The sequence below is a fragment of the Anabrus simplex genome, chromosome 13 (assembly GCF_040414725.1).
Source record: "Anabrus simplex isolate iqAnaSimp1 chromosome 13, ASM4041472v1, whole genome shotgun sequence".
Lineage (NCBI taxonomy): Eukaryota > Metazoa > Arthropoda > Insecta > Orthoptera > Tettigoniidae > Anabrus > Anabrus simplex.
Window position 1 is genome coordinate 84,708,979 of NC_090277.1, and position 22,742 is coordinate 84,731,720.

At 39.1% G+C, this 22,742-nt stretch overlaps 2 protein-coding genes across 8 annotated transcripts in view; one reads left to right on the forward strand and one right to left on the reverse strand.

Moving 5' to 3' along the window:
- LOC136884883 (trithorax group protein osa) overlaps positions 1–10,861 on the reverse strand; it is a 744,453-nt gene extending 733,592 nt beyond the window's left edge. For 5 of the 7 annotated variants that reach the window (XM_067157183.2, XM_067157186.2, XM_067157185.2 and 2 more), the window contains exon 1: positions 8,763–10,860. In XM_067157183.2, coding sequence (XP_067013284.2) covers positions 8,763–9,656 — 894 coding nt within the window. In that variant the 5' untranslated portion in view covers positions 9,657–10,860. Of the gene's footprint in view, positions 1–8,762 lie in introns of all 7 variants that reach the window. The other 2 variants (XM_067157182.2, XM_067157180.2) reach the window with 1 other exon arrangement.
- Positions 10,862–10,953: 92 nt separating this feature from the next.
- Positions 10,954–22,494, forward strand: jagn (jagunal). Its single transcript, XM_067157187.2, has 4 exons — positions 10,954–11,161; positions 11,393–11,534; positions 11,613–11,828; positions 20,521–22,494. The coding sequence occupies exons 1-4, from the start codon at positions 11,073–11,075 to the stop codon at positions 20,647–20,649; spliced, it is 576 nt and encodes a 191-aa protein (XP_067013288.1). The 5' UTR covers positions 10,954–11,072; the 3' UTR covers positions 20,650–22,494.
- Positions 22,495–22,742: the final 248 nt, after the last annotated feature.

Consider the following 22,742-nt stretch of genomic DNA (forward strand, 5'->3'; position numbering starts at 1 on the left):
GCCACATTTTAATAAGACAAACCTTAAGGAACATCAATGAAAATGCTCTCAAAGATCATAGTTGACTGAAATGAGTACATTTCATACTTCGATCGGTAAATTATATACTCAACGTTTTTGAAGGAAAAGCAACAAACAGCTGGTGAAAAGCAACTTACAAGGTAATGCAGCTGCGATAGGTATAAGCCTACAAGATGAGATTACACCAAATACATTATTGTGTTTCTTTCCAGTGTCTGCACGAACTACACAGAAATGTGGTGTTCTCAATCTACTTCCTCAATCAGCAACATTCCACCATTTAAGCGTACATACAACTAAAATAACCAGGTTCCTGGGATGAATTACACTAGCCTCAGAGTATTTTGCCAAATAATATAGGAGAAAAAAAAATAGTAGTGATAATACAAACACATTGTGATGTTGATACCAAGAGGTTTACTACTAGGTCTAGTGGCTTACTGAGCAAGTGTCTGAGGTTTGGGTCACGTTGCTCTCAGCTTGCATTTGGGAGGCAGTGGGTTCGAACCCCACTGTTGGCAGCCCTGAAAATGTTTTCTGTGGTTTCCCATTTTCACGTCAAGCAAATGCTGGACCTTAATTAAGGCGACAAATCCTTCCTTCCCACTCCTATCCCAGTGTTGCCATAAGACCTATCTGTGTCAATGGGACGTAAAAAGACTAATGGCTTGATGTGGCAAAAGTTTCAATTTATTGCGAATGTTTACGAAGACTTGTTCTTGAATGAAGTCAGCAAAGCAGGTTAGGTGCTTGAATTACTCTTTGCTCTTTTGTTTATACGATATTAATTTCTGTATGTAGTATCATCCCGACCTTTATCACTCATTTCGTTAATGACTACCTGCACACTGTTGGAGACTTCATCTGATTAAATGCCACATTCAGCAGCCAACTCCACTTGAATACGCCAGAAAGTCCAAGGGCATTACAGATTCAAACGTGCCAACATTTAGGCGATCACGTAATTCTCCCTCCTGCTCAAATGCATGGCCTCTGCCCGGCGGTCGAATTGAAATTTGGTAGTAGTTTGAACTCGGTACTTCAGTTCCCTTCTTTAAAAAATTATTTTAAAAATAAACTTATGCCGAAACTCAGGGTTTCCCTGAGATGGAACTCACAGGAAACAGAGGAAGACCAAAACAGTGGTGGATTGACTGAATCAAGGACGACACGACGAGAAGCAGCTAATTGAGGTGGATTCACATGGCCGAGTCATGAGGAGATGAACAACCAGGATCATCAATACCATATGAAACGGGAAAAGATGGACAGAGGAAGAAGAACTGAAGCTTCAGGGTTTTCTTGCAAACCATCAATTGTGGGCATCCATTCAGTGGTTAGCACACAATTTATATTCACCACCTCCAAAAGCCATGCAATGTCCCCTACTTCCACAAATTTTTGTTCTTTACTCAATTATATATAAGGATAGTATCCAACATTGCATAAATATGACTTTAGATGGAATTTCCTACAGTGTTTGAAGTATGACTGAATGGGATCCCACATAAATACTGACCTTGAACAAAGAAATTGCCACCGTGAGCAGTAGAAGGGAAATACAGTAAATCAAAGTATTATTTGGGACCACCTTTTCAATACAAAATGTAAATAATTTAAATTACATTGAAAAGGTGGACCCAAATAATACATTAATTTACTCTATTGTAATCACAGTTCAATACGGATCTATCATTATGAAACTTATTTCATTTAAAGACATAAGGGAATGCGCTGTCAGTTAATAGGCAAATGTGGCCAATATCAGGAACTGGCTTTGTGCAGACAACACTGACATGCTGCTTCAGGTATGTTCCTACTGACACAAGTCAGATTCGTCAACTTATATGAGGAATAAGCTCCATGTTTTTTCGACCGGTCATGTGCACATTGTGTTTTTGAAAACTGTAACTGAAGTGACAGAACCATGTCATAATTCATTAAAGTCTGCAAAGGAATTTACTAAAATTTCCACAGAATGATCACCATTGCATGGTCTCAGCTGCCATGTGCAAGCATTTTCATTTGATGCCAGTCAAGCACCTACATGACAATTTCAACCTTCCATATTACTCTACTACATGCCAGAGAAACCAGAATACTGAAATGTTTTTGTGGGTTTTAATTAATTTTGTCAGGTAAATTCCAAATGCACCATAAGAGAACTTTTACATGACGTCGTACAACTTCGAAAAATATTATACGACACTATGCTTCGTGAAACTGGGCCTAGAAAGAATACGAATTTGACATAGCTTGTATATAAAGAAAAATATTGACTTGGCAAATGTAAAGACTACGGCTGCAGCTTCATAAGCTAGGCAGCAAAGTGTTATGCAATTCAATCATTACTTCGTTGGGAAGATTTTGAATGGTTTTATGTAATTCACAGAGGCAAATATTGACACTGCACACACAATCAGAATGGTATTATAGCTGTCCTCTAATATAATCATTTGTGGATGGGCCACAGAAAAAGTAAGCGCCAAATAGCAGAATTAGTCAAACTTGGTAGAGTCTGGTAAAAGCATGACTTAACCCTTTACCGCTGTGTGTCTGATAGGTTGAGACTTTACAATCTATTATTGTGTTCGTATATCGGAACTCGTGTGACGTACGTTTGATCCGAGAACAGTGCACATTAACGGCAGCAATAGCAGTATCAAGCCTGTGAAAAAGCTGTTCATGATCTTTTAAGAATAAACCTCTTCTTTCAAAGCGAGGAGCCACTACATGGAAAGCCCACTTCATCAAATAAAACACACAGATGATAATGGACTGTCGTGTGTGTAGTAATGGATAGAACAAAGAAATACAAAGAGAAAACCACTTCTTCATGAAATCATTTCAATGAAACAAGGCCTTTACCGAGATATTTACTTTGGGACATGTTAAACAGAGAGTACAAGTAAATAAGTGAAGCACATTATAAATTCTACATTTTCAGCAATTCTGTAATCGTGTTAAGTATTTCATCGTGTTAAGTTTTAGATGTCGTTTTCCCCACAAGTTAATCCAAAGTTTCGACCTTATTCAATGTAATTCCCAGCCTACAGATAACAGAAAAAATGCAAGTTTTTATTACATAAGTAGAGACATCATTCACAGTATCTAATCTTACGGACTAACGTAGCCTACATTAAAATATCAAAAACACATAAAAATAAAACTGAGAACAGTATTAAGAAGGGGGAGATTTAAGAATCGACAGCAATACATTTATACTTTTCCAGAAGTACTGTAGATAGATATGAAAATAAATATATAACCTTACCGAAGTTATTCAATGACCAAGGGTTAAGATAGAGTTGGATAGACCCATAGAGAAACAAGACACTATAGGCTCAAGAGAAATATGTAGCACCACAAAATACTGAAATGATAAGTTCAATATTACAATCCCGAATTAGAACAAGACAAGATTTAAGAGACGGATTATAGGCCTACCTTCATTTTTATCAACAAAACAGTCAATTTATTATTATTACTACAATGATACAGCCAGCTACGGGCTATGACTACACGAGCTACCTGACATTTTTCTTTACATTGTAGCGAAAGGTTCTTCAATCTCAGGCTTTTCTTATATTGCTCTTCTGCTAAGATGTTGCACGGTTTAGCAGGATGTATGTATGTAGTTATGTCTATGGCCAAGTCCCCTTCCTGATGTCAACCCATGTTGAGGAGCTAATGAAGATAAAATGAAAGATGCTGAATGAAATTGGGTACGGATGTGAAAAGAATCAACTAAGGCCTATGAATACAAATTGTTCTGACATTTGCCCGGAAGAGAAAATGGGCAACCACTGAAAACCATTAGCAGGTCAGCTGACAGTGAGGTTCGAACCCACTCATCTCCTGAATGCCGAGCTTTGATTTTTTGCTGCCGTGTGTTAAAACACATGGCCAATCTGCTCATTAGCAGGATGTGTCTCAGAAATCTCCCTAAAATTCATAACTTTCCTCCCGAAAATGACTCAGACTCTGATTTCTTTGGGGTTTATGCCTCCTCCCTTTAGAATTTGTGAACTTCTTTAAACCAATGGGGATGAGTTTTCCATTATTGTTACAAATTATTGTTATGCACATTGGTGCCAGACATTTTGTATCCTTTCTCCCCATACTGCTTCCATGTAAATATATATATATAAGCTTTGTAATTTCCTAAATTTTGTAATAAAGTAGCCTCCATGATTCACGTCAGACTGCCCCTGCTGGACACTGTTAAAATGCCCTGTGGTTTTAGGCATTTGTGCCGACGATGCCCCCATGTAAATATGTAATATAATCCTTTTTAACTCCATATATTAATGAACATTGTTTTCCTCATTGAAATTTTAGTTTTTCCTAACATTTCTGATAGTTTAACGTCAATATTTCATACGGACCACTGCTGATGGACACTGTTAAATACCCTGTGGTCTTAATCTATTGGTGCCAGTAACTTATCTTTCCCTTAAACTGCCCCCATGTAAGATGTACCCTAACATTTGACGCTGTTGTCCTTCACAACTGTTAATTTACAGCCAACGGCTGGTATGTTGGTATCCACATTATCAATTAATATTTTTTTCTCATTGACTATCCCTACTGTAATATGTCAATATTATTTTTTAGTAATTACAATTTAATTACAAATCAGATACCTGATTTATGCCCTTAGGTAGTACCGTGACTGAAGATGCCTTCAATGAAAGGTAAAACATGTATCATATGGAAATAAGGATAAATTTCTAATTGTTTAAAATTTTAATGTATTGAATAGGTGATAATATGAACCAATTAGCATCCTACATATAAAATCTTCAAAACAGATCCATAATGATATTTATCACTTGCAACTCTCAGCGAATGGCTGGCACAGGAAGGAGGTTATAGCGTACAAATGGAACACTCCGCGATCTCAGTCACATTCTTGCCGCTTTTCCTTCATGAACTACACTAAGGCACTGTACACACAGACAAACTATAGGCTAAATCCATCAACACACAGATGTAAATAAAACTACACCTGCACTTAACTATTAAACCTATAAAAAACAATGAGCTCTTTTACTAATTTATGCTGTAAACTATGCTTAATGTTCTATACTACAGAGATAAAGGGTTACGTGAACAAACTAGATCCATGAAATGTGGACTACTAAGTAACCACACGGCCAACTCTCCTGGTCTTTCTGGAATAGACTGTGTAGCTGTTTTATATAACACATGTACAGATTGCTAATATTTCAAATACAAACACTAAGCCGATTCACAGAAACCAACTTCACAGTTGATTACAGCTGCCTGGGGAGACTGACAACCACAGATCGAGTAGCCAAGTCAGATGAGTCGCCTTAGTAGCAAATACTGTAATGTCTTTGAAATATCAGCAATATGTAGCCTACATGAGATACATAAAACAACACAGACCAGAAAAAAAACCTGACACCAAACCTTCACACCGCAAAACTTAAGTCCCTGAATTGGAGTAACTTGTGGTAAATACTACGTATAAAACTTATAACGAGTAAATATCACAACATTTCTGCTGCATCCTTGAAATACTTTAAAACTTGATAGTAATTTAACAGAACATAGAAGCTTCATCTCAAAGATAATCCCCACACTCTTGATAACTTAACAAGGTGCCAAGGTGTAAACTTTTCTCCTGAAACTGATTTATCAACATACAAACATGTCTACTGTCCCAGATCTCTCCTATATCAATACACAAGGCTACGAACTATGCCAGGCTTTGACACAACCACCTTCGACTAAGGAATAAATAATCTAACCTAAAAATAAGTCTGCTATATTTAATTCAGAACCCTACATAACAAACACATACATTTCAAGAGAGAAATGTAACTTGTTAAAGTATAACTGCCTCAAAATGTCAGAAATTTGGTATGATACTCCTTTCCTCCATAATCTATCCACTTACTCCACTTGGATTCTTAAATATACTACTGCATATTTTAGGACTAGGGACTGTGAATGCACCCACCGGAATCACACACTCCAGAGCAGTGGGCAGCCAACCTCAATTGCAAGCAATAGATTAGAATGTAAACAAGTATCCTGCCCACTTTATGGTTGTGTAGAATAAATTGCATAAATAGTAGGAGCTATACCATATCTATGCAAATCTCAGCAAAACCATAAAACAGACAAGAGAATACTTGATACTCCTTTGGATTCTAACCTATTACTGCATGAAATTCCTATCCCTATCCCTTAAAATTAAACTTACAGCACCAGCAATCTCCTACTGTTCTACTGTAGCAATGCTTCACAAATATAAGGTTTCACCTGTCATCACCTATAGAATAGAAAACATCTGGCCATACCTAACTAAAGCTCAACCGTCAAGCATAGAAAAAGTTGAAGCATCATTTCTTTATGTGTCTCCAGGTACACTATCTCGCTTGGTTTACGTATCGGCAAGGGAACCATTCTACTTAGAGGAAATAAGGCTAAAATTTCTACTTCCAGCCACACCCGCCAACAAATCTTTCATGATGGAACTTGCACCAAACAGAGAAGAAATCTGGGAAGAGTTCTATGCCACCGACGCCATGATCATACAAGACTGGAAACAACCAAACTATGACCTCAGACATGTGACAACTCTGTTTGCAATACATGGTTTTCACCACTTATTATGCCAGAAAGTAGGTTTCCATTCTCCAGGACAAGAATGTGTGTGCAAGCGCTGTGGTAGACTATGTGACAGATATAATGCGATGTTTTGCAAGCAAAGGACCGAATCATTGACAATGTTCTGTGCTAGAGTCAACTAACCATGTATTGTCTGTACGATTTAGGCACATTGTGCACATTTTCTCTAATTATTACAAATGCACCATCAAAAGACAGTTTCTCATATGAAATAGTAACAACTTCAAGGTTATTCTTATTAGGCTACCACACATTTTGCAACTGAGGGCTAGGAATTCACTAACTGAAATAGTGTTACACTCCAGAACAGGCACCCCAACTTCAATTATCAAACAAATATGTTGTGTATTCTGTCAAGAGCGCAAGATTCACTAAATGAACCAATTTGCTGTCTGCACTGAAATGGGCTATGATCTGGAAAAGTAGGAAAAGGAAGGTAAAAATAATCTGATAAAAGATAATCTAGCCTATAGAGAAAAGAATGTGTGTGTACTAACCTCTGGGAAAGGACAGAAAAAAAGCAAAAGTGCTTGTAGTTTTATGAGACTGCTGATATCGTGATCATAGCCACGGCACCTCCAGTTCTATGTGGAATCTGAACCACAGGAATTTTACTTTTCACTTAAAAACTCCCACCCTCACTGAGAAAGTATGTTTTCGATAATCCATTTGGGGTTCTTTTAAAACAGAGATAAAAATCATCCTCTATGGCTCATACATCAGTTATTCCAGAATACAACGCTTCCTAATGTTTGCCTCCAAACTTAAGAATGACGAGTGAACACTTTGGTTTGTATTATATTACAGGGTACTAATTTAATTAACATAAATTATGTAAAAATATGTAACTTTTTTCACTTAAGATGGCTCAATCGAGTTGAAACGTGTATTCCTCGCACACTTTTTTTAGTGATAGATGGACACTGTGGTGCTGTATCGGTTGACCTCGGCAATCTTTGAGATTCGCATCGCTGTGCGACATCTGGCCACACTTTACGTGTTAGCACTGTTGTGGTTTACACAGCAAAGCCAAACTATAGAATTCATGCTAGGAACAAGATTCGCATCGAGAAATGTTATAAATAATGTGTGTGACACAGTTGTTGGCTTAAGATAATAAAGGTTTAGAAAATTCATATCTATCGATCATATTATTGATTCAATTCAGATTTAATTTCCATTCAGTTGGCAGTATTATCAGAACTGGGAGTGCTCCCTCCTTACCCCTCACCACCGTACATAAATCTATCACTAAAAAGTGTTGTTGTTGTTTTTTTTTTTTTGCTAGTGGCTTTATGTCACGCCAACACAGACAGGTCTTATGGCGACGATGGAATAGAAAAGGAGTTGGAAGGAAGCGGCTGTGGCCTTAATTAAGGTACAGACCCAGCATTTGCCTGGTGTGAAAATGGGAAACCATGGAAAACCATCTTCAGGGCTGCCGACAGTGGGATTCGAACCTACTATCTTCCGGATGCAAACTAACAGCCGCGCGTCTCTGACCACACTGCCAACTCGCCCGCTAAAAAGTGTGCGAGTAATATGATTAATATTACACCATCTAAAGATGGACATATGTATTGAATAGGACAAATTAAATTTCCTTTGTAAAGTTGTGTTACAGCCTATAGCGAATGAAATGACAGAATTTGAACTCTCTCTGAGGAACCAAAAATGGCAGCCAGTCTCCGTCAATAATGTGCAGTTGTAGACTACTTAATTTACATTAAAGTAATTATCTATTCATAATGGACTGTTAGACCAGAAAAAGCTTAGTCCGTTAAAAAATCAGAAAGAGGAAACCTGCTCGGCAAAGAACAGCAATATTTTAATACATAACCTCAAAAGCTTGTCAGACCTCAGTTTGAATTCAATAGTACAACAAAGACCACAAGCTCACTGCCCACAACACAAACCGCAATCTTAATTCTCTAATCCCAGTAAAATATGGTAATTAACCCTATGTCTTACTTGGTAATCTTTGACATACATTAAATAATAACATACTGCCAGTCACCTTGCAATATTTATGTACTATACATTTAAAGTAAGAGGTACAAAAAGTATGTGCTTACTGGAGGTTGATTTCTGTATCCTGGAGCAACTTGCTGAGGGCTATAAGAAGCTAGCGGACGCTGCGGTGGCCACGATTGGTTGTATGGCATATTTGGTGCTCCTTGTTCTCCAGATTTCTGCATCCCAAACTCTGCGTAACTATTTTGGTATCGTTGCACTGGATTAGAAGATTGCAATAACTGGTTTAATGTGGGGGTTGGCCCAGTTTGCTGTGAAATGCTTTGTCCAGAAAACAACCTGGGCTGTCCATGGGGTGCAAATCCACCACTTGGTGTATTCATGTTTGGTCCCCCACTAGGAGGTCTAGGTGGAATCATTGGGCTACCAGGCATTGGTTTTGAACCTGGAAAACCATGCCTCATGTTTTGGGGACCAAATTGACTAAAAGGATGATTCTGATGCATACTACTATCGGCACTATTCTGTCCAGAATTACTAGCACCATGTTGTTCGGGATGATAGGTCCCTCTAGTGGAGAAACCTAAAGTATACCCTTGCATGTTCTGTCCACAACTGTCTGACCCTTTTCCATAGTTTGGTTCACTTCCTGCACCTTGATCAGAATTTTGTGGAAACGACTTACCGTCAGAATTCAGTTTACTATTATCCAAGCCTGTACTATTCGTATTTTGTTCACCATTACCCGAGCTATTGTGTATAGGAGGGCCCGCACCGGACTCTTGTCGATATTGACTCATCTCTACGACAAGGCTGTTTTGGCCGGGTGATTTGGTTTTGGAATTCACAAAACTATCAGATCCAACTATTCCACGTCCACCACTCTTATCTGTTCCATTTTGTAAAACTGTGTTACCTAGGTCTGGAGGCTGGTCTTTCTGCACTTGTTCACGATTCACCTCATTTTGTTGGCTTTCAGCTTGCGTTGCAGCCATGTTAGGCAGACCCTTCCTCGCTGCCAACACCCCGCCGCTGCAAACACATCCAGCTCTTCCTTACGTGATCCCGAAACTCTTCGAGAGCCAGTCCACCGTAAACCATAATCTTTCCATCACTTGCCTAACCACATAAGTTTAAAAAATGTTGCCTCTGTATGTGATAAAAGTTCAAAATAAAACAGCCACCTTCCATCACTCACCATTATTTCGCATATCTACTTCAATAGCGCGAAAGGAGGTTATGAGAAAAAAGGTTATATATCCATCCGCAACAATAACAACAAAAATCGCGTCCTTCGTTCAGCAATGAGTACATTTCACATAAGCATACATGCTCGCACTGCACTATCACACGTGATACTGTAACCCAATCAGTAAGTGTTAGCGTAATAACAAAGTACTCTTCGACACGATGCAAGCCGAGAACTACTTTCCGAAATTAAAATCTCCGCGCGGATGGCTACTGCTTCCCAAGGCGTAGAGAGTCAGTCATTTCTTCACTCACTTGAAAAAGGTAGCTTGTGGTTTTGCTACCCTGATGAAATATCGCCTAAATACAATGTAATAAAACTTATTATGCTCTACATCCTGTCTCTATTCTTTTCTTCACATTCCCGGAAAAACAGAACGCTAAATAAAGTATACGTGCAAGTTTATAATTTTAAAATTCTTTGTATCGTATAGAAGTATTTACACACATCTGCTGAGGTTTATGTAACGTTGTGTCACTCACTGAATAAAACACACATCCTCTATATCAACAGCTCAATCACACATGCTGTGCATAACTCAGTTTAACGAAACACAACTAAATGTCAAATTTCTTCACAACAGGCAATACTGAGAGAAACAGAGAAAACTATAAAGTTGTTTACCATCGATTACGTCGTCACAATGAAAATACTCTCCGCAAAGAGAATAGTTGCACACTCGTAAGAAATATAAAATTAAAAGAATATAAAATGAAAATAAAACCGTACGTGAGCAAAGACCGAGACTATCTGTCACTAGTTTACATGTTCCTTTCTTCAGGTGAATACGAACTATTTGGCCACACACCAATTCTCTAATAACTGTTTACTGTCGAAATCGATGATAATTTTAAAATCCATTCTGACATACCATCGTTCCGAGATAACTAACGGCACTGTAGTTAGTAGCTTTCATTTTTTATGTAACTTGTTTCTAACTCTTGCAGCTGTATGCACACCATGCACACTGAATTCTACCGAAAGGAATAAAAATACCCCCAGCAGTGCAAGGCTATTTCTCAGGGCCCCGTATGGAAGCAGCACCGACCGGAGTTAGTCTGCGATGTGGTCTTAGAAATGAAGTCGTGGGTTGTGTGACCGACTGAACTTACAGATTTTTAAAACATATTTTTGTACTGATCATAGCAGCTAAAAGATTGCCATGGCATCTAAAGGTGGACCAATCGCTTTAGGCACAGATGGAACTGATTTTTCACATCGGCAGCGGGTTGCTGCTCAGTACCAAATCAGGTAACAGGCAACCTTTACAGAATAGAGTTTATCATATTTCTAACAAGGAATGACTGTCGGAGATTTAATTTTGAAACTCTTGTCGTATTAGGAGAATTAATTGAAGTTTTAGTAATTTACTGCATGAATGTTGCTAATTGTTGTTTAAAATATAGGTTAGGTTTGTACATAGGTGAGGTTACGGTACGTTTTGTGCCTCTGTTGTATTAATAACGTCTTTCTCCATTACAGTGCTCAAAATAAATCACGCCTGAAGTACTGCATATTTTTCCATTACCTCTTATTTTTTGCCATGCTGGCTAAGCTTTCCTCTGATATATTAGATCGGCTTGATATATTCATTTTGGAAATAGAAGAACTGCAAGTTCCAGAGGTATGTAAACTATTCAGTATCCTATTTATCTCATGAACTGAAATTTTTCTTACCGTTTCTAATATTGTCTATTTACAGCCTCTGTGGTGGGAATACATATGGTGTATTAGCTTGCTCCTTTCCTTCCTGGGCCTGGCAGCTGTGAGGAAGAACCGAATGAAGACGATGAAACAATATATGATTGGTATTGGCTTATTTGGATTTGGTCCCATATTGTATGCTGCCATATATTACTTTGGAGAAGCATGGGAGTACCTGACTGAAGATGACCCAGAAGATGTATTTATGTGGCAGGTAATTTCACAGTTGAGATACCAATACTGAGCACACAAGTTTTGTTTGAAATTTTGTTTATGGGGGAGTAAAGACGGGAGGGAGAGGACAGCTGCCTTGGTGGTCATTTATGCAGCACTGCCAACCTAAGAAACGGAAACAAAAGGGGCGAAAAGAAATATAATTAAACTTAGTTTGAAAAATATTACTTCATATATGCATGTTTATTTTATACATACCGAGCTCGATAGCTGCAGTCGCTTAAGTGTGGCCAGTATCCAGTATTTGGGAGATAGTAGGTTCGAACCCCACTGTCGGCAGCCCTGTAAATGGTTTTCCATGGTTTCCCATTTTCACACCAGGCAAATGCTGGGGCTGTACCTTAATTAAGGCCACGGCCGCTTCCTTCCCACTCCTAGCCCTTCCCTGTCCCATCGTCGCCATAAGACCTATCCGTGTCGGTGCGACGTAAAGCAACTAACAAAAAATATTTTATACATATAGATAATGTAAAATAGAAACTGTAAGAAATATAGCCACATGTAAAGAAAAACGGTCATGTAGATATGTATGCCTGTCCAGCATTCACTTGCAGTCCCAGAAACGTGATAAATTGTAAGTAGGGAATCATAATAATTTGCAGTTATATTTTCTCACATTGTGTGGTAGCCAGCCGATAAGACACTGGTCATCCACGGTTTGAATCCTGGCCAGAACACACGTACTCCCGAGGATCAGATTCAACGTCAAACTTGAGGTACTGTAGCTACGACCATGATATCAACTGTCGCATAAAACTACAAGCTAGCTTTTTAAAATTTTCTCATGTTAAATGTCCCTACTCCGAAAACCGTAAAAGTAGTTTGTTGGACATTAAAAAAACATTATTATTCATTAAATGTCCGTAAAAATACTAACAGATCAAGATACAAGGCAGATTACTTCTGCTTAACATTAAAAACCTCCAGGTCTAGCAGGAAAACTGCTGAATTGGCAACACTGGAAATATTTACTTTGTTTAGTTGAAATTATTATTAACTTGCTGTTAAAATTATTATTGCGATTATTGTTACGGTTAATTTATGAAATGAAAATCCACAGCCTCTTTTCCAGTCATTCGAGTGGGTCAGGAATTAGCGAGGATAGGAACTGTGCTGGCTGCCAGAGACTGTCACACTCCTCTGCGGCAATAGTTAATGACTGACAGATGAAATGGTATTAGTGTGTGTTGCTGGAATGAAAGATGACAGGAAGAACTGGAGTGCCGAGAGAAAAACCTGTCCTGCCTCCGTTTTGCCCAGTACAATTCTCCCATGGAGTGACCTGGATTTGAATCCCGGAACCCAGTGGTGAGCCGGCACAGTTCCTATCCTCGCCACTGGATGGGGCTTCATTCATTCTGTTCCTGACCCGGTCAAATGACTGGAAACACTCTGGATTTTCGTTTCATAAATTAACCGTAACAATAATCGCAATAATAATTTTAACAGCAAGTTGTTAATAGTTTCAACTAAACAGAAAGTAAATATTTCCATTGGTGCCAATTCAGCAGTTTTCTTGCTAGATCTGGTGGTTTTTAATGTTAAGTTAGCGGGTGAAAATCTACAGCAGCTAGCGGGTTTTCTGGCGGGTTCTAACTTGTTTATGGCTGGAAATATTGCTGTTAAATACGATTTTCATTTGTCAGTATGGTACTAACAGCCCTAAATATATATTAGTAAGCTGGATGAAGTGGCGGCGAACTATTGGTGTTCTCTGCGATCGTCGGATACCAGTCCACCTGATGTCCAAGGTTTACAGGACTATTGTTCGCCCAGTTGCCCTCAGTGGCTCTGAATGCTGGTGAGCAACAGTCAAGCTTGAACAAGCACTTATTGTCGTGGAGATGTGCATGCTTTGCTGGTCACTTCGACTGACCTGGCTAGATCATGTCACCAACATAGAAATCTGGAAAATCATGGGAGTTGCCCCGATCATACACAAGATACATGAGACCCAACTTCAGTGGTATGGCCACATAATGCATAAAGAAGGTCCATCTATTGTACAGACAGCACATCGCATCGCACCATCTGGAAATAGGCCACGTGGTCGTCCTAAGAAACTCTGGCTTGATCACCTTCAAGAAGACATGCGCTATGTTCACTTGTTCTAAATGATCCGCTTAATAGAACCGAGTAATGATTGACTCGCAAAACAGTGGACCCTGCTCCATTGTGGGACAAACGCTAGGAAGATGAGGACTTTGTATTTTAATTGTAGTGAACAGAAAAGGTCTGCATAATGATGCATCATGGCTTCATTTTGTATTTTGCTGAAAATAGGAATCTCTCTTATGTAATTGTTTTGTTCCTTGTGGTTCTACTTCATATAAAAGGAGAGCTGCTGTGTCTCAGTCAGGATCATACTATATGGTCCTGGTCTCAGTGGCTTCTCGACAGATGATGACCGTCTGTCAGTGTACAGTAGTCTATGTTATGCTACCAGCTGGACCTTATTCTTCAAGCCATGCTATCTAGAATGTAAAAGTGTCTGGAAATGTACCAGTTTTGCATGTTCTTTACCCCTCTGTGGAACCATTCACCAGACACAAGAACAATACATCACACATCAGTGACAATTCAGGTTTCCATGAGAGCTGACTGCGGTGTATGTATAGTATTACATAGCATATGTTCCGTGGGCCTGCAACAGGTTTAAGCAGCCGGCATAATTTATATCCTCGTCGCTAGATAGGGGTTCATTCATTTCATTCCTGACCCGGTGGAATGATTGGATACAGGCTGTGGATTTTCAAAAAGTGAAAATAATAATGGGCCCAGTTTCTTAACCTCTTGACCGTGAATTTTCCAATGAGAAATGAACATTCGTGGCAGGGATTGTATTTTAACTGAAAATGAGTTAATTCGAATCTCTCATGATCATGATGTGGGTGATGAGTTACTTCGTCACGCCCTTACTCTTCCGCGAATAACAAAGGGACTTGTTCCACCCATTATGCGCTTCTGCAAATGATGAAGGAACTTGTTCCGTCCATTATGTGTATGGAAGACAAGTTATCTATTCCTGCCCGTTTTGACATAAATTTGACTTAAGGCTGGTGGACATCTGAAAATTTGCGTTACGGAAGTTAGCTTCATAAAATGTGTGATAGTAATGTAACCCTAACAACCGTGCAGGCTATGTCTTATGACAGGTGATCATCCAAAATTAACAGCCGTTAATTGATGGCCATGACCGAGAGACATATTTATGATCAGTTGATTTTCGCAAAAGGAAAAGTGGTCTCTTGATTATTTGGTAATTCAAACTGCTGTTCAGTATTACATTCAACTTCTTGCAACTACATTATGATACTACGTCTGACAATGCCACTATTGTACTGGAGTATTATTATTATTATTATTATTATTATTATTATTATTATTACACTATATGGATTTGTCTTATATAAGAATATAGCAAGAAAGGCAGTGAAAAATAAAAGTGTTATACTGTACTGTGAATGATGTAACAAAAAGAATTCTGAATCTTCAGAATCTTCAAAATAATTTTTCTTCAATGAGTTTATATTTGTAATTGTACAGCAGCAAGCTCACTCATGAGTTGCACTACTTTTGTTATCCTCTCTGTCCAAAGAGCTCTCATCTAATTCATCACCTGAATCAATGAGATGAAGAATAGTTTCATCATCCAAACGAACATATTTAGCAGTTACGTACGGAAGAAAATGCTATGAAATTCTGGCGCAGTAAGTCTGGAACCTATTGACATCTATGAAGCGATCACAGAACTACATTCAGCAACATGTCCCACCCTGCAGATAACAGTACTCGTCATTACCTGATTCAGTAACAATTATTGGTGGACAACTCATTACACCCAATTAAAAGTTTAAGGAACTGTTATTCTTTGAGATTAATGCAAGTCGCAATATTCCAAGCTCCTTGTATCGTTGCAGTTTTTATAATCCTGCCATCTTTATGTGGGTATATTGTAGCTCAGGGGTTTCCAACTTGTACGGGCTCGAGGGTCACATTGGGGACCTTAGGCATGAAACAGTATTTTCTACGAGAAGGGCACACCTAGTATGACTGTGGTAAACATCAGATGACAGGTACTCGATGAACTGCCCTTTGTCCCCATACCAGTGGTCCTCTCTTGATCTGGAACTAGTCTGCACGAAGTACATAAAGGACACGGAGTTTTGGACTGATGCATTGTAAACATGTGTAATTTGTTTAATTTATTAGACAAAAGCAGTAATTGCACCTATCTACAAGCAAGGAAACAGGAAGGATTGCAACAACTATCGAGGTATCTCATTGATTAGTATACCAGGCAAAGTATTCACTGGCATCTTGGAAGGGAGGGTGCGATCAGTCGTTGAGAGGAAGTTGGATGAAAACCAGTGTGGTTTCAGACTACATAGAGGCTGTCAGGATCAGATTTTCAGTATGCGCCAGGTAATTGAAAAATGCTACGAGAGGAATAGGCAGTTGTGTTTATGTTTCGTAGATCTAGAGAAAGCATATGACAGGGTACCGAGGGAAAAGATGTTTGCCATACAGGGGGACTGTGGAATTAAAGGTAGATTATTAAAATAAATCAAAGGCATTTATGTTGACAATTGGGCTTCAGTGAGAATTGATGGTAGAATGAGTTCTTGGTTCAGGGTACTTACAGGAGTTAGACAAGGCTGTAATCTTTCACCTTTGCTGTTCATAGTTTACATGGATCATCTGCTGAAAGGTATAAAATGGCAGGGAGGGATTCAGTTAGGTGGAAATGTAGTAAGCAGTTTGGCCTATGCTGACGACTTGGTCTTAATGGCAGACTGTGCCGAAAGCCTGCAGTCTAATATCTTGGAACTTGAAAATAGGTGCAATGAGTATGGTATGAAAATTAGCCTCTCGAAGACGAAATTGATGTCAGTAGGTAAGAAATTCAACAGAATTGAATGTCAGATTGGTGATACAAAGCTAGAACAGGTCGATAATTTCAAGTATTTAGGTTGTGTGTTCTCCCAGGATGGCAATAGAGTAAGTGAGATTGAATCAAGGTGTAGTAAAGCTAATGCAGTGAGCTCGCAGTTGCGATCAGCAGTATTCTGTAAGAAGGAAGTGAGCTCCCAGACGAAACTATCTTTACATCGGTCTGTTTTCAGACCAACTTTGCTTTACGGGAGTGAAAGCTGGGTGGACTCAGGATATCTTATTCATAAGTTAGAAGTAACAGACATGAAAGTAGCAAGAATGATTGCTGGTACAAACAGGTGGGAACAATGGCAGGAGGGTACTCGGAATGAGGATATAAAGGCTAATTTAGGAATGAACTCGATGGATGAAGCTGTACGCATAAACCGGCTTCGGTGGTGGGGTCATGTGAGACGAATGGAGGAGGATAGGTTACCTAGGAGAATAATGGATTCTGTTATGGAAGGTAAGAGACGTAGAGGGAGACCAAGACGACGATGGTTAGACTCAGTTTCTAACGATTTAAAGATAAGAGGTATAGAACTAAATGAGGCCACAACACTAGTTGCAAATCGAGGATTGTGGCGACGTTTAGTAAATTCTCAGAGGCTTGCAGACTGAACGCTGAAAGGCATAACAGTCTATAATGATAATGTATGTATGTATGTACAACTGAAGGACGTCTTCATAAATGTGTTTCTTGGCCTCCCACGAGTGTGTTCTCCAGAAATTTTGTATGCGAATATTTCAGAGATTAAATAGCCATATTGCAATCTGTGTCCCACCCATGTTGATTTCCTTTTGTTGATTTTTATTGATTAACTGTTGCTTCTTGTTAAGGGGGAACCTACACCTTTGAACATAGCAAAATGAGGTGTATTAAACTTTTTTTTTTCTGCAGCAATGGGAATGAATACTGAAAGGAAACTTAGTATGACAAACACATTATTCCTTAATAATATGCCTACATATTTAGAAATATAAACGTGTGCCATTACATATAATTAATTATTAAAAATTGCAGTGTATCGTGGCCATTATTGCATTTTAGTGCCAGATCATCAGCAAATTTAATAGGCCTATTCTGAATTTCATCCTACAAGAGGTCACAATATAAAGTTGGAATTCAATTGTTTATAGGAAGGGGAGTTAGGGATTAGAATAACTTAGGCGACCAAGGGAGATGTTCAATAAATTTCCAATTTCTTGGAAATCATTTAAGAAAAGGCTAGGAAAACAACAGATGGGGAATCTGCCACCTGGGCGACTGCCCTAAATGCAGATCAGTAGGCCTATTGATTGATTGAACTCTGCACTCTGACCTTCCACCCGAGCAGAGCTGCTATCAGTGCCAAATCAGCAGCATCAGATTAGGGACAAATATTTCAGGTTCCCTATGGGAATCGACATCTCTATCATCTGATGGCCAGGCAGGCATCAATTTTTGGTAATGAGACAAAGTCTCTCATAGTGCATTGGCACTGCCGGTGGCTTCAAGTAGACCTCCATGGTATGCACTAGCTGTGTGTCTTGGTAGGTGTGCTAGTTACCAAATGATGAGCCCAAATTGGCACATTGGGGAAAAATACTGGCAACCAGGAATGAATTAGCAGGAAAATTTATAATGTCCAATAATGGACCAACTATATTGGTTCTATTAAGCGCATCGTTTGGAACAAGATGAACATAGTGCATATCAAGCCAGCATGGCTTTTTCCCAAATGTCATGATGTGAAGTGCCATCTGTACAATAGATGTACTTTCTCTACACATTACATGGCCATACCACCAAAGTCGGGTCTCGCGCATCTTGTCTACAATCGAAGCAACTCGTGTGATTTTCCAGATTTCTGTGTTGGTGACACGATCTAGCCAGGTCAGACTAAATGTCCAGCGAAGCATGTGCATCTCCATGACATGAAAGGCTTGTTCAGAAATTTTAATTATAAACCCAATAAATATGAATCCTGAACTTATATACACAATATCAAAAAGGTAAGAAATACAGAATATAAATACATTACAATAATGGCGATAATGAAAATGGCTGAATAGATAAACTACAGCCCACAGCAGTTCTCAAATATGGATACGTACGTTTAACATTCTCTACAATACAACTGTAGTCTGCAAATGCTTTCCATAGAATGGCACGCTCATTCTCAGCTGGCCTGTAACAAACGACGACTTTATATGAATGCTGATGAACGTGGCTCCACGTGACACTTATGCGCGAAATGAGTAGCCTGTTCGTTAGTGAAGGTGGCCACAGCAAAAAACCCATAAACCGTTAAGAATTGCGATGGAAATGCATATGATGTTTCTTGTAGAAAATTTTAATTTCAAGGCCATATGATGTGCTTCATTTTGTGATAGCGTTAAGTGTTTATTTTAGTTGATTTAGGGCAAAAAGTGCCCAAATTTGGGACACTCCCCCACTAGTTGACCCACTATTTCAAAACAGAGAAATATTCAAAAATATTCAGTGCATGGATCGGGATTACAAGCTATATCCTTACCAAAGTTCAGCTCATTTGTTCTGGTAGTTTTCAAACCTGTCCAGAACAAACAGGCGGACTCAATCTCATTTTTTTTTTTCTTTTTTGCTAGTTGCTTTACGTCACACCGACACAGATATGTCTTATGGCGACGATGGGACAGGAAGGGGTTAGGAGTGGGAAGGAAGCGGCCGTGGCCTTAATTAAGGTACAGCCCCAGCATTTGCCTGGTGTGAAAATGGAAAACCACGGAAAACCATTTTCAGGGCTGCCAACAGTGCAAACTCATTTTTATTAATAGTATAGATTGATATAGGTATTAGTGTACTGAAGTGAAAATGAGAGAGAAATGTTAATAAACAGTGTTATTATGGTAGGCAACTGGCCAATGCAAAAGTCAGTCCCTATCAAAAAAGATTCAAAACCATTTGCAAATTCGTGAACACACTAAACTTACAAGCATAGAGAAAGAGTCAAGAACAGTAGCCATCACCAGATATATATATGCTAAAATGTAATCAATGTTTTTCACACAAATTTGTAAGATTACCGTAGTTAAGTGCATGTGGTGGAGCATGCGGAGAGTATATACGGTATAATAATACAGTAATTTAAAAATTAGGTTACTGCTTTGCACTTACCACCAAAAATGTTTTTGCATGCCACTAGTAGCCCACGTGCTACTAGGACTGCAACAACAGGCCCCTGTAGACACTACAGTGAGTATGGAATGGGATATTCATCAAGCAGTCTTCTCGTTGGGTAATGTTTTCAATCCTACCCTATTCCCGTTCTGTCTGCATCCCACTCAGTGATTCCTTGCTTAGGAACAGTAATACGAAATAAAGTCGCTAATGCTGGTTTCAAACATACAAGTAGAGACTGGACTTTAGGTGCTAATAAAAATAACAAAATAGGTGGGAAGAAGGCTCTATATTTTTTTTTTTTAAATTGGCATCAACAGTAAGTATTATACTTAAATGTAAATGTTAATTTTAATCCTTTCAATATTAGTACGGTATTACTCATTTGTATGTCTTTGGTGAGAACACTGCGTTTGGTACTGTAAAACTGACTGTTGAAATTAACGTGTAATCAACCTAAATAGCATCTCTGAGGCATTAGGATTTTTATTGTTATTCATCTGTATTTCAATTAAAAGAAACATTTTGTGACTTTTGCCCCAGGTTTTACAACCGTGGCCTGAGTTGTTGAATAATAAAGCTTTTCTATTTGCAGGGCTACCCATATGCTCTCTTGTGGTACGCGTTTATCATCCTGGCGATACAAGTCCACTCCTTCTCGCTGTACTTTGCCTGGAACCTGCTGGTGGCTTGGAAGGCTCGAGGAACCAAGAAGGTTGACTGAAGACGCTCCCTGCCCCCCTCCCCTCCTCCATGTCGTGGTGTCTCGTTGGTTGTCCATACCTCCCTCCATCGAAGATGCACAGTTAGTTTTGCTCCGTAACTGTGAGAAATGTTCTGTTGTATCACACTCCATTCCTTTCCGTCTCCATGTATAGTCATATTGTATTCATTTTCTGCAGTATCGATTTGTCACAAAAGAGGCTCATGGCAGATTTATTGCAGCTGTTTTATTGATTTGGGGTTATGAAACTTCAGTATTACTGTGGAATAAGTTGGACAGGAAATACTGTGTACAAAATTTACATCCCGAAGGAAATCTCGAAGAGTAGTTTAACAAAAATAATCTCGTATAGGTACTAACATTCGTTAAAAGTATTTTTTCCCCTTAATGGGTTACAAGGAGTGTGTTTTCTACTCTAAGAGCGGAGAGAGAGAGCCATATGAAAAGGTCGGGAAGAAAGTTTAGGAACTCTCTCAGATTTTTGTAGTCGTCTTATGTTATTTACTCATACATCCACGTTGATTTGTGAAAGTATATATTGTTATTTTGCCTGTGAAAATGGCTGTGTGAAATAATCCAGCTTAGAACTTTGGCATGCACGGTTCTGTCATCTGAGGTTCATTATTGTATCAGGATAAGACAAAGAATTCTCATTCTTAATGATATATGTCCTGCAGGTCAATATTTCTCCGACAGCATCATCACGTAGCAGTTTTCCCAGCGCAAATTTATTATGCAGTGGTGAAAATTCAGCACCTTGTAACCTGGACCGATGACCTAGATGTTAGGCCCCTTTAAAAGAAGAAGCGTCTTTGTATCACCAGGAAGCTGTTGAGCAATGCTAGTTTTCCTCCAAAAGCCTAATCCATTGTGATTAAAGAACATTGTAATTGTGTATCTGTGTTATGTAACCGTACAGCCAGTTTTCGCTGTTGCAGTGCTTTGCTTTTCAGCTGCAAAATGTCCGGTGATTACAGTTTGTTTCTTGAAGTTGAGGTTTGTTTTTGCGCCAGCCATGAATACGACTTTTGCTGATGTACTTTATTCCCACTTTGCAAATTCCAATATTTTCTGCATTTTCAATAACCTGAAGCTTCCTTTTAGCCACAAACGAGCAGTAATTAAAACATGTTGCACTTACAGTCTCACTTAATATGTGATTCACACTTCTGTTCTAACTTGGTGACTGAGAAAACACTGAAGTATACCGTTAATTGGAGTAAGAAAGGTAGCAGGAAAAAAAAAAAAAAAAAAAACGTCTAGAAAACAGATGGAGATCAGAGACTTACCACGTAAGATCGCATGGAATGAGTACACATAAAAGAAAAACATGGGTCCAGAATTTTCAGTTGCAGGCTTCGTCAATGGAGAATAGAATGATGATGGTCATTGTTGGCAAGTAGATGCTGTGTAAGGTGTGGAGTGTGGGGGTAGGACAGACAGACAAGAGAATGAAAATAGGAGTGGTTATCTAATGTTAAGTCAGAGTGCTTCCCTGAACCTGAGCGACAGTTGATGTCCCTCTTGAGAATCTAATGCCGTGTTTACAATATGCCAGTCGATGAGACAATTGTTGGCAACAGTTGTCCTCTAATTATTGCAGGACAATCACTGACCAGTCCAGTTGAACAAGAACCTGTTCACACAAGGAAACTATTGCCATGGCAGTAGATACCAATATAAACGGTCCATTATTGGACATTATAAATTTTCCAGCTAACTCATTCCTGATTGCCAGCGTTTCGCCCCAGTGTGCTAGGCTGGGCTGGGCTCGTCAGTTGGTACCTAGCACACCTACCTACCTACCTACCTACGGGAATCAACATCTGTATCATGGCAGTAGATGACGAGCAGGCGGCTGGAGCTCTCGGTTGACGCAACCCAACTGGCACAAAAGAAATATCCAGCTACTGGCCTGTCATGTTCACATGGAGCCAGTTTTTGCGATAATATTAAGTTCCGGGTGGTGGGGGACGCAACTGGGCGCAGTTGGATGTCCTCAGTCTACTCCTGGAGACAATCGATTGCCCGGGCACTTGTGAGGACAATTGCCTAGGCAACTGGATCGAAATGTTCATAAGTAGCCAATAATT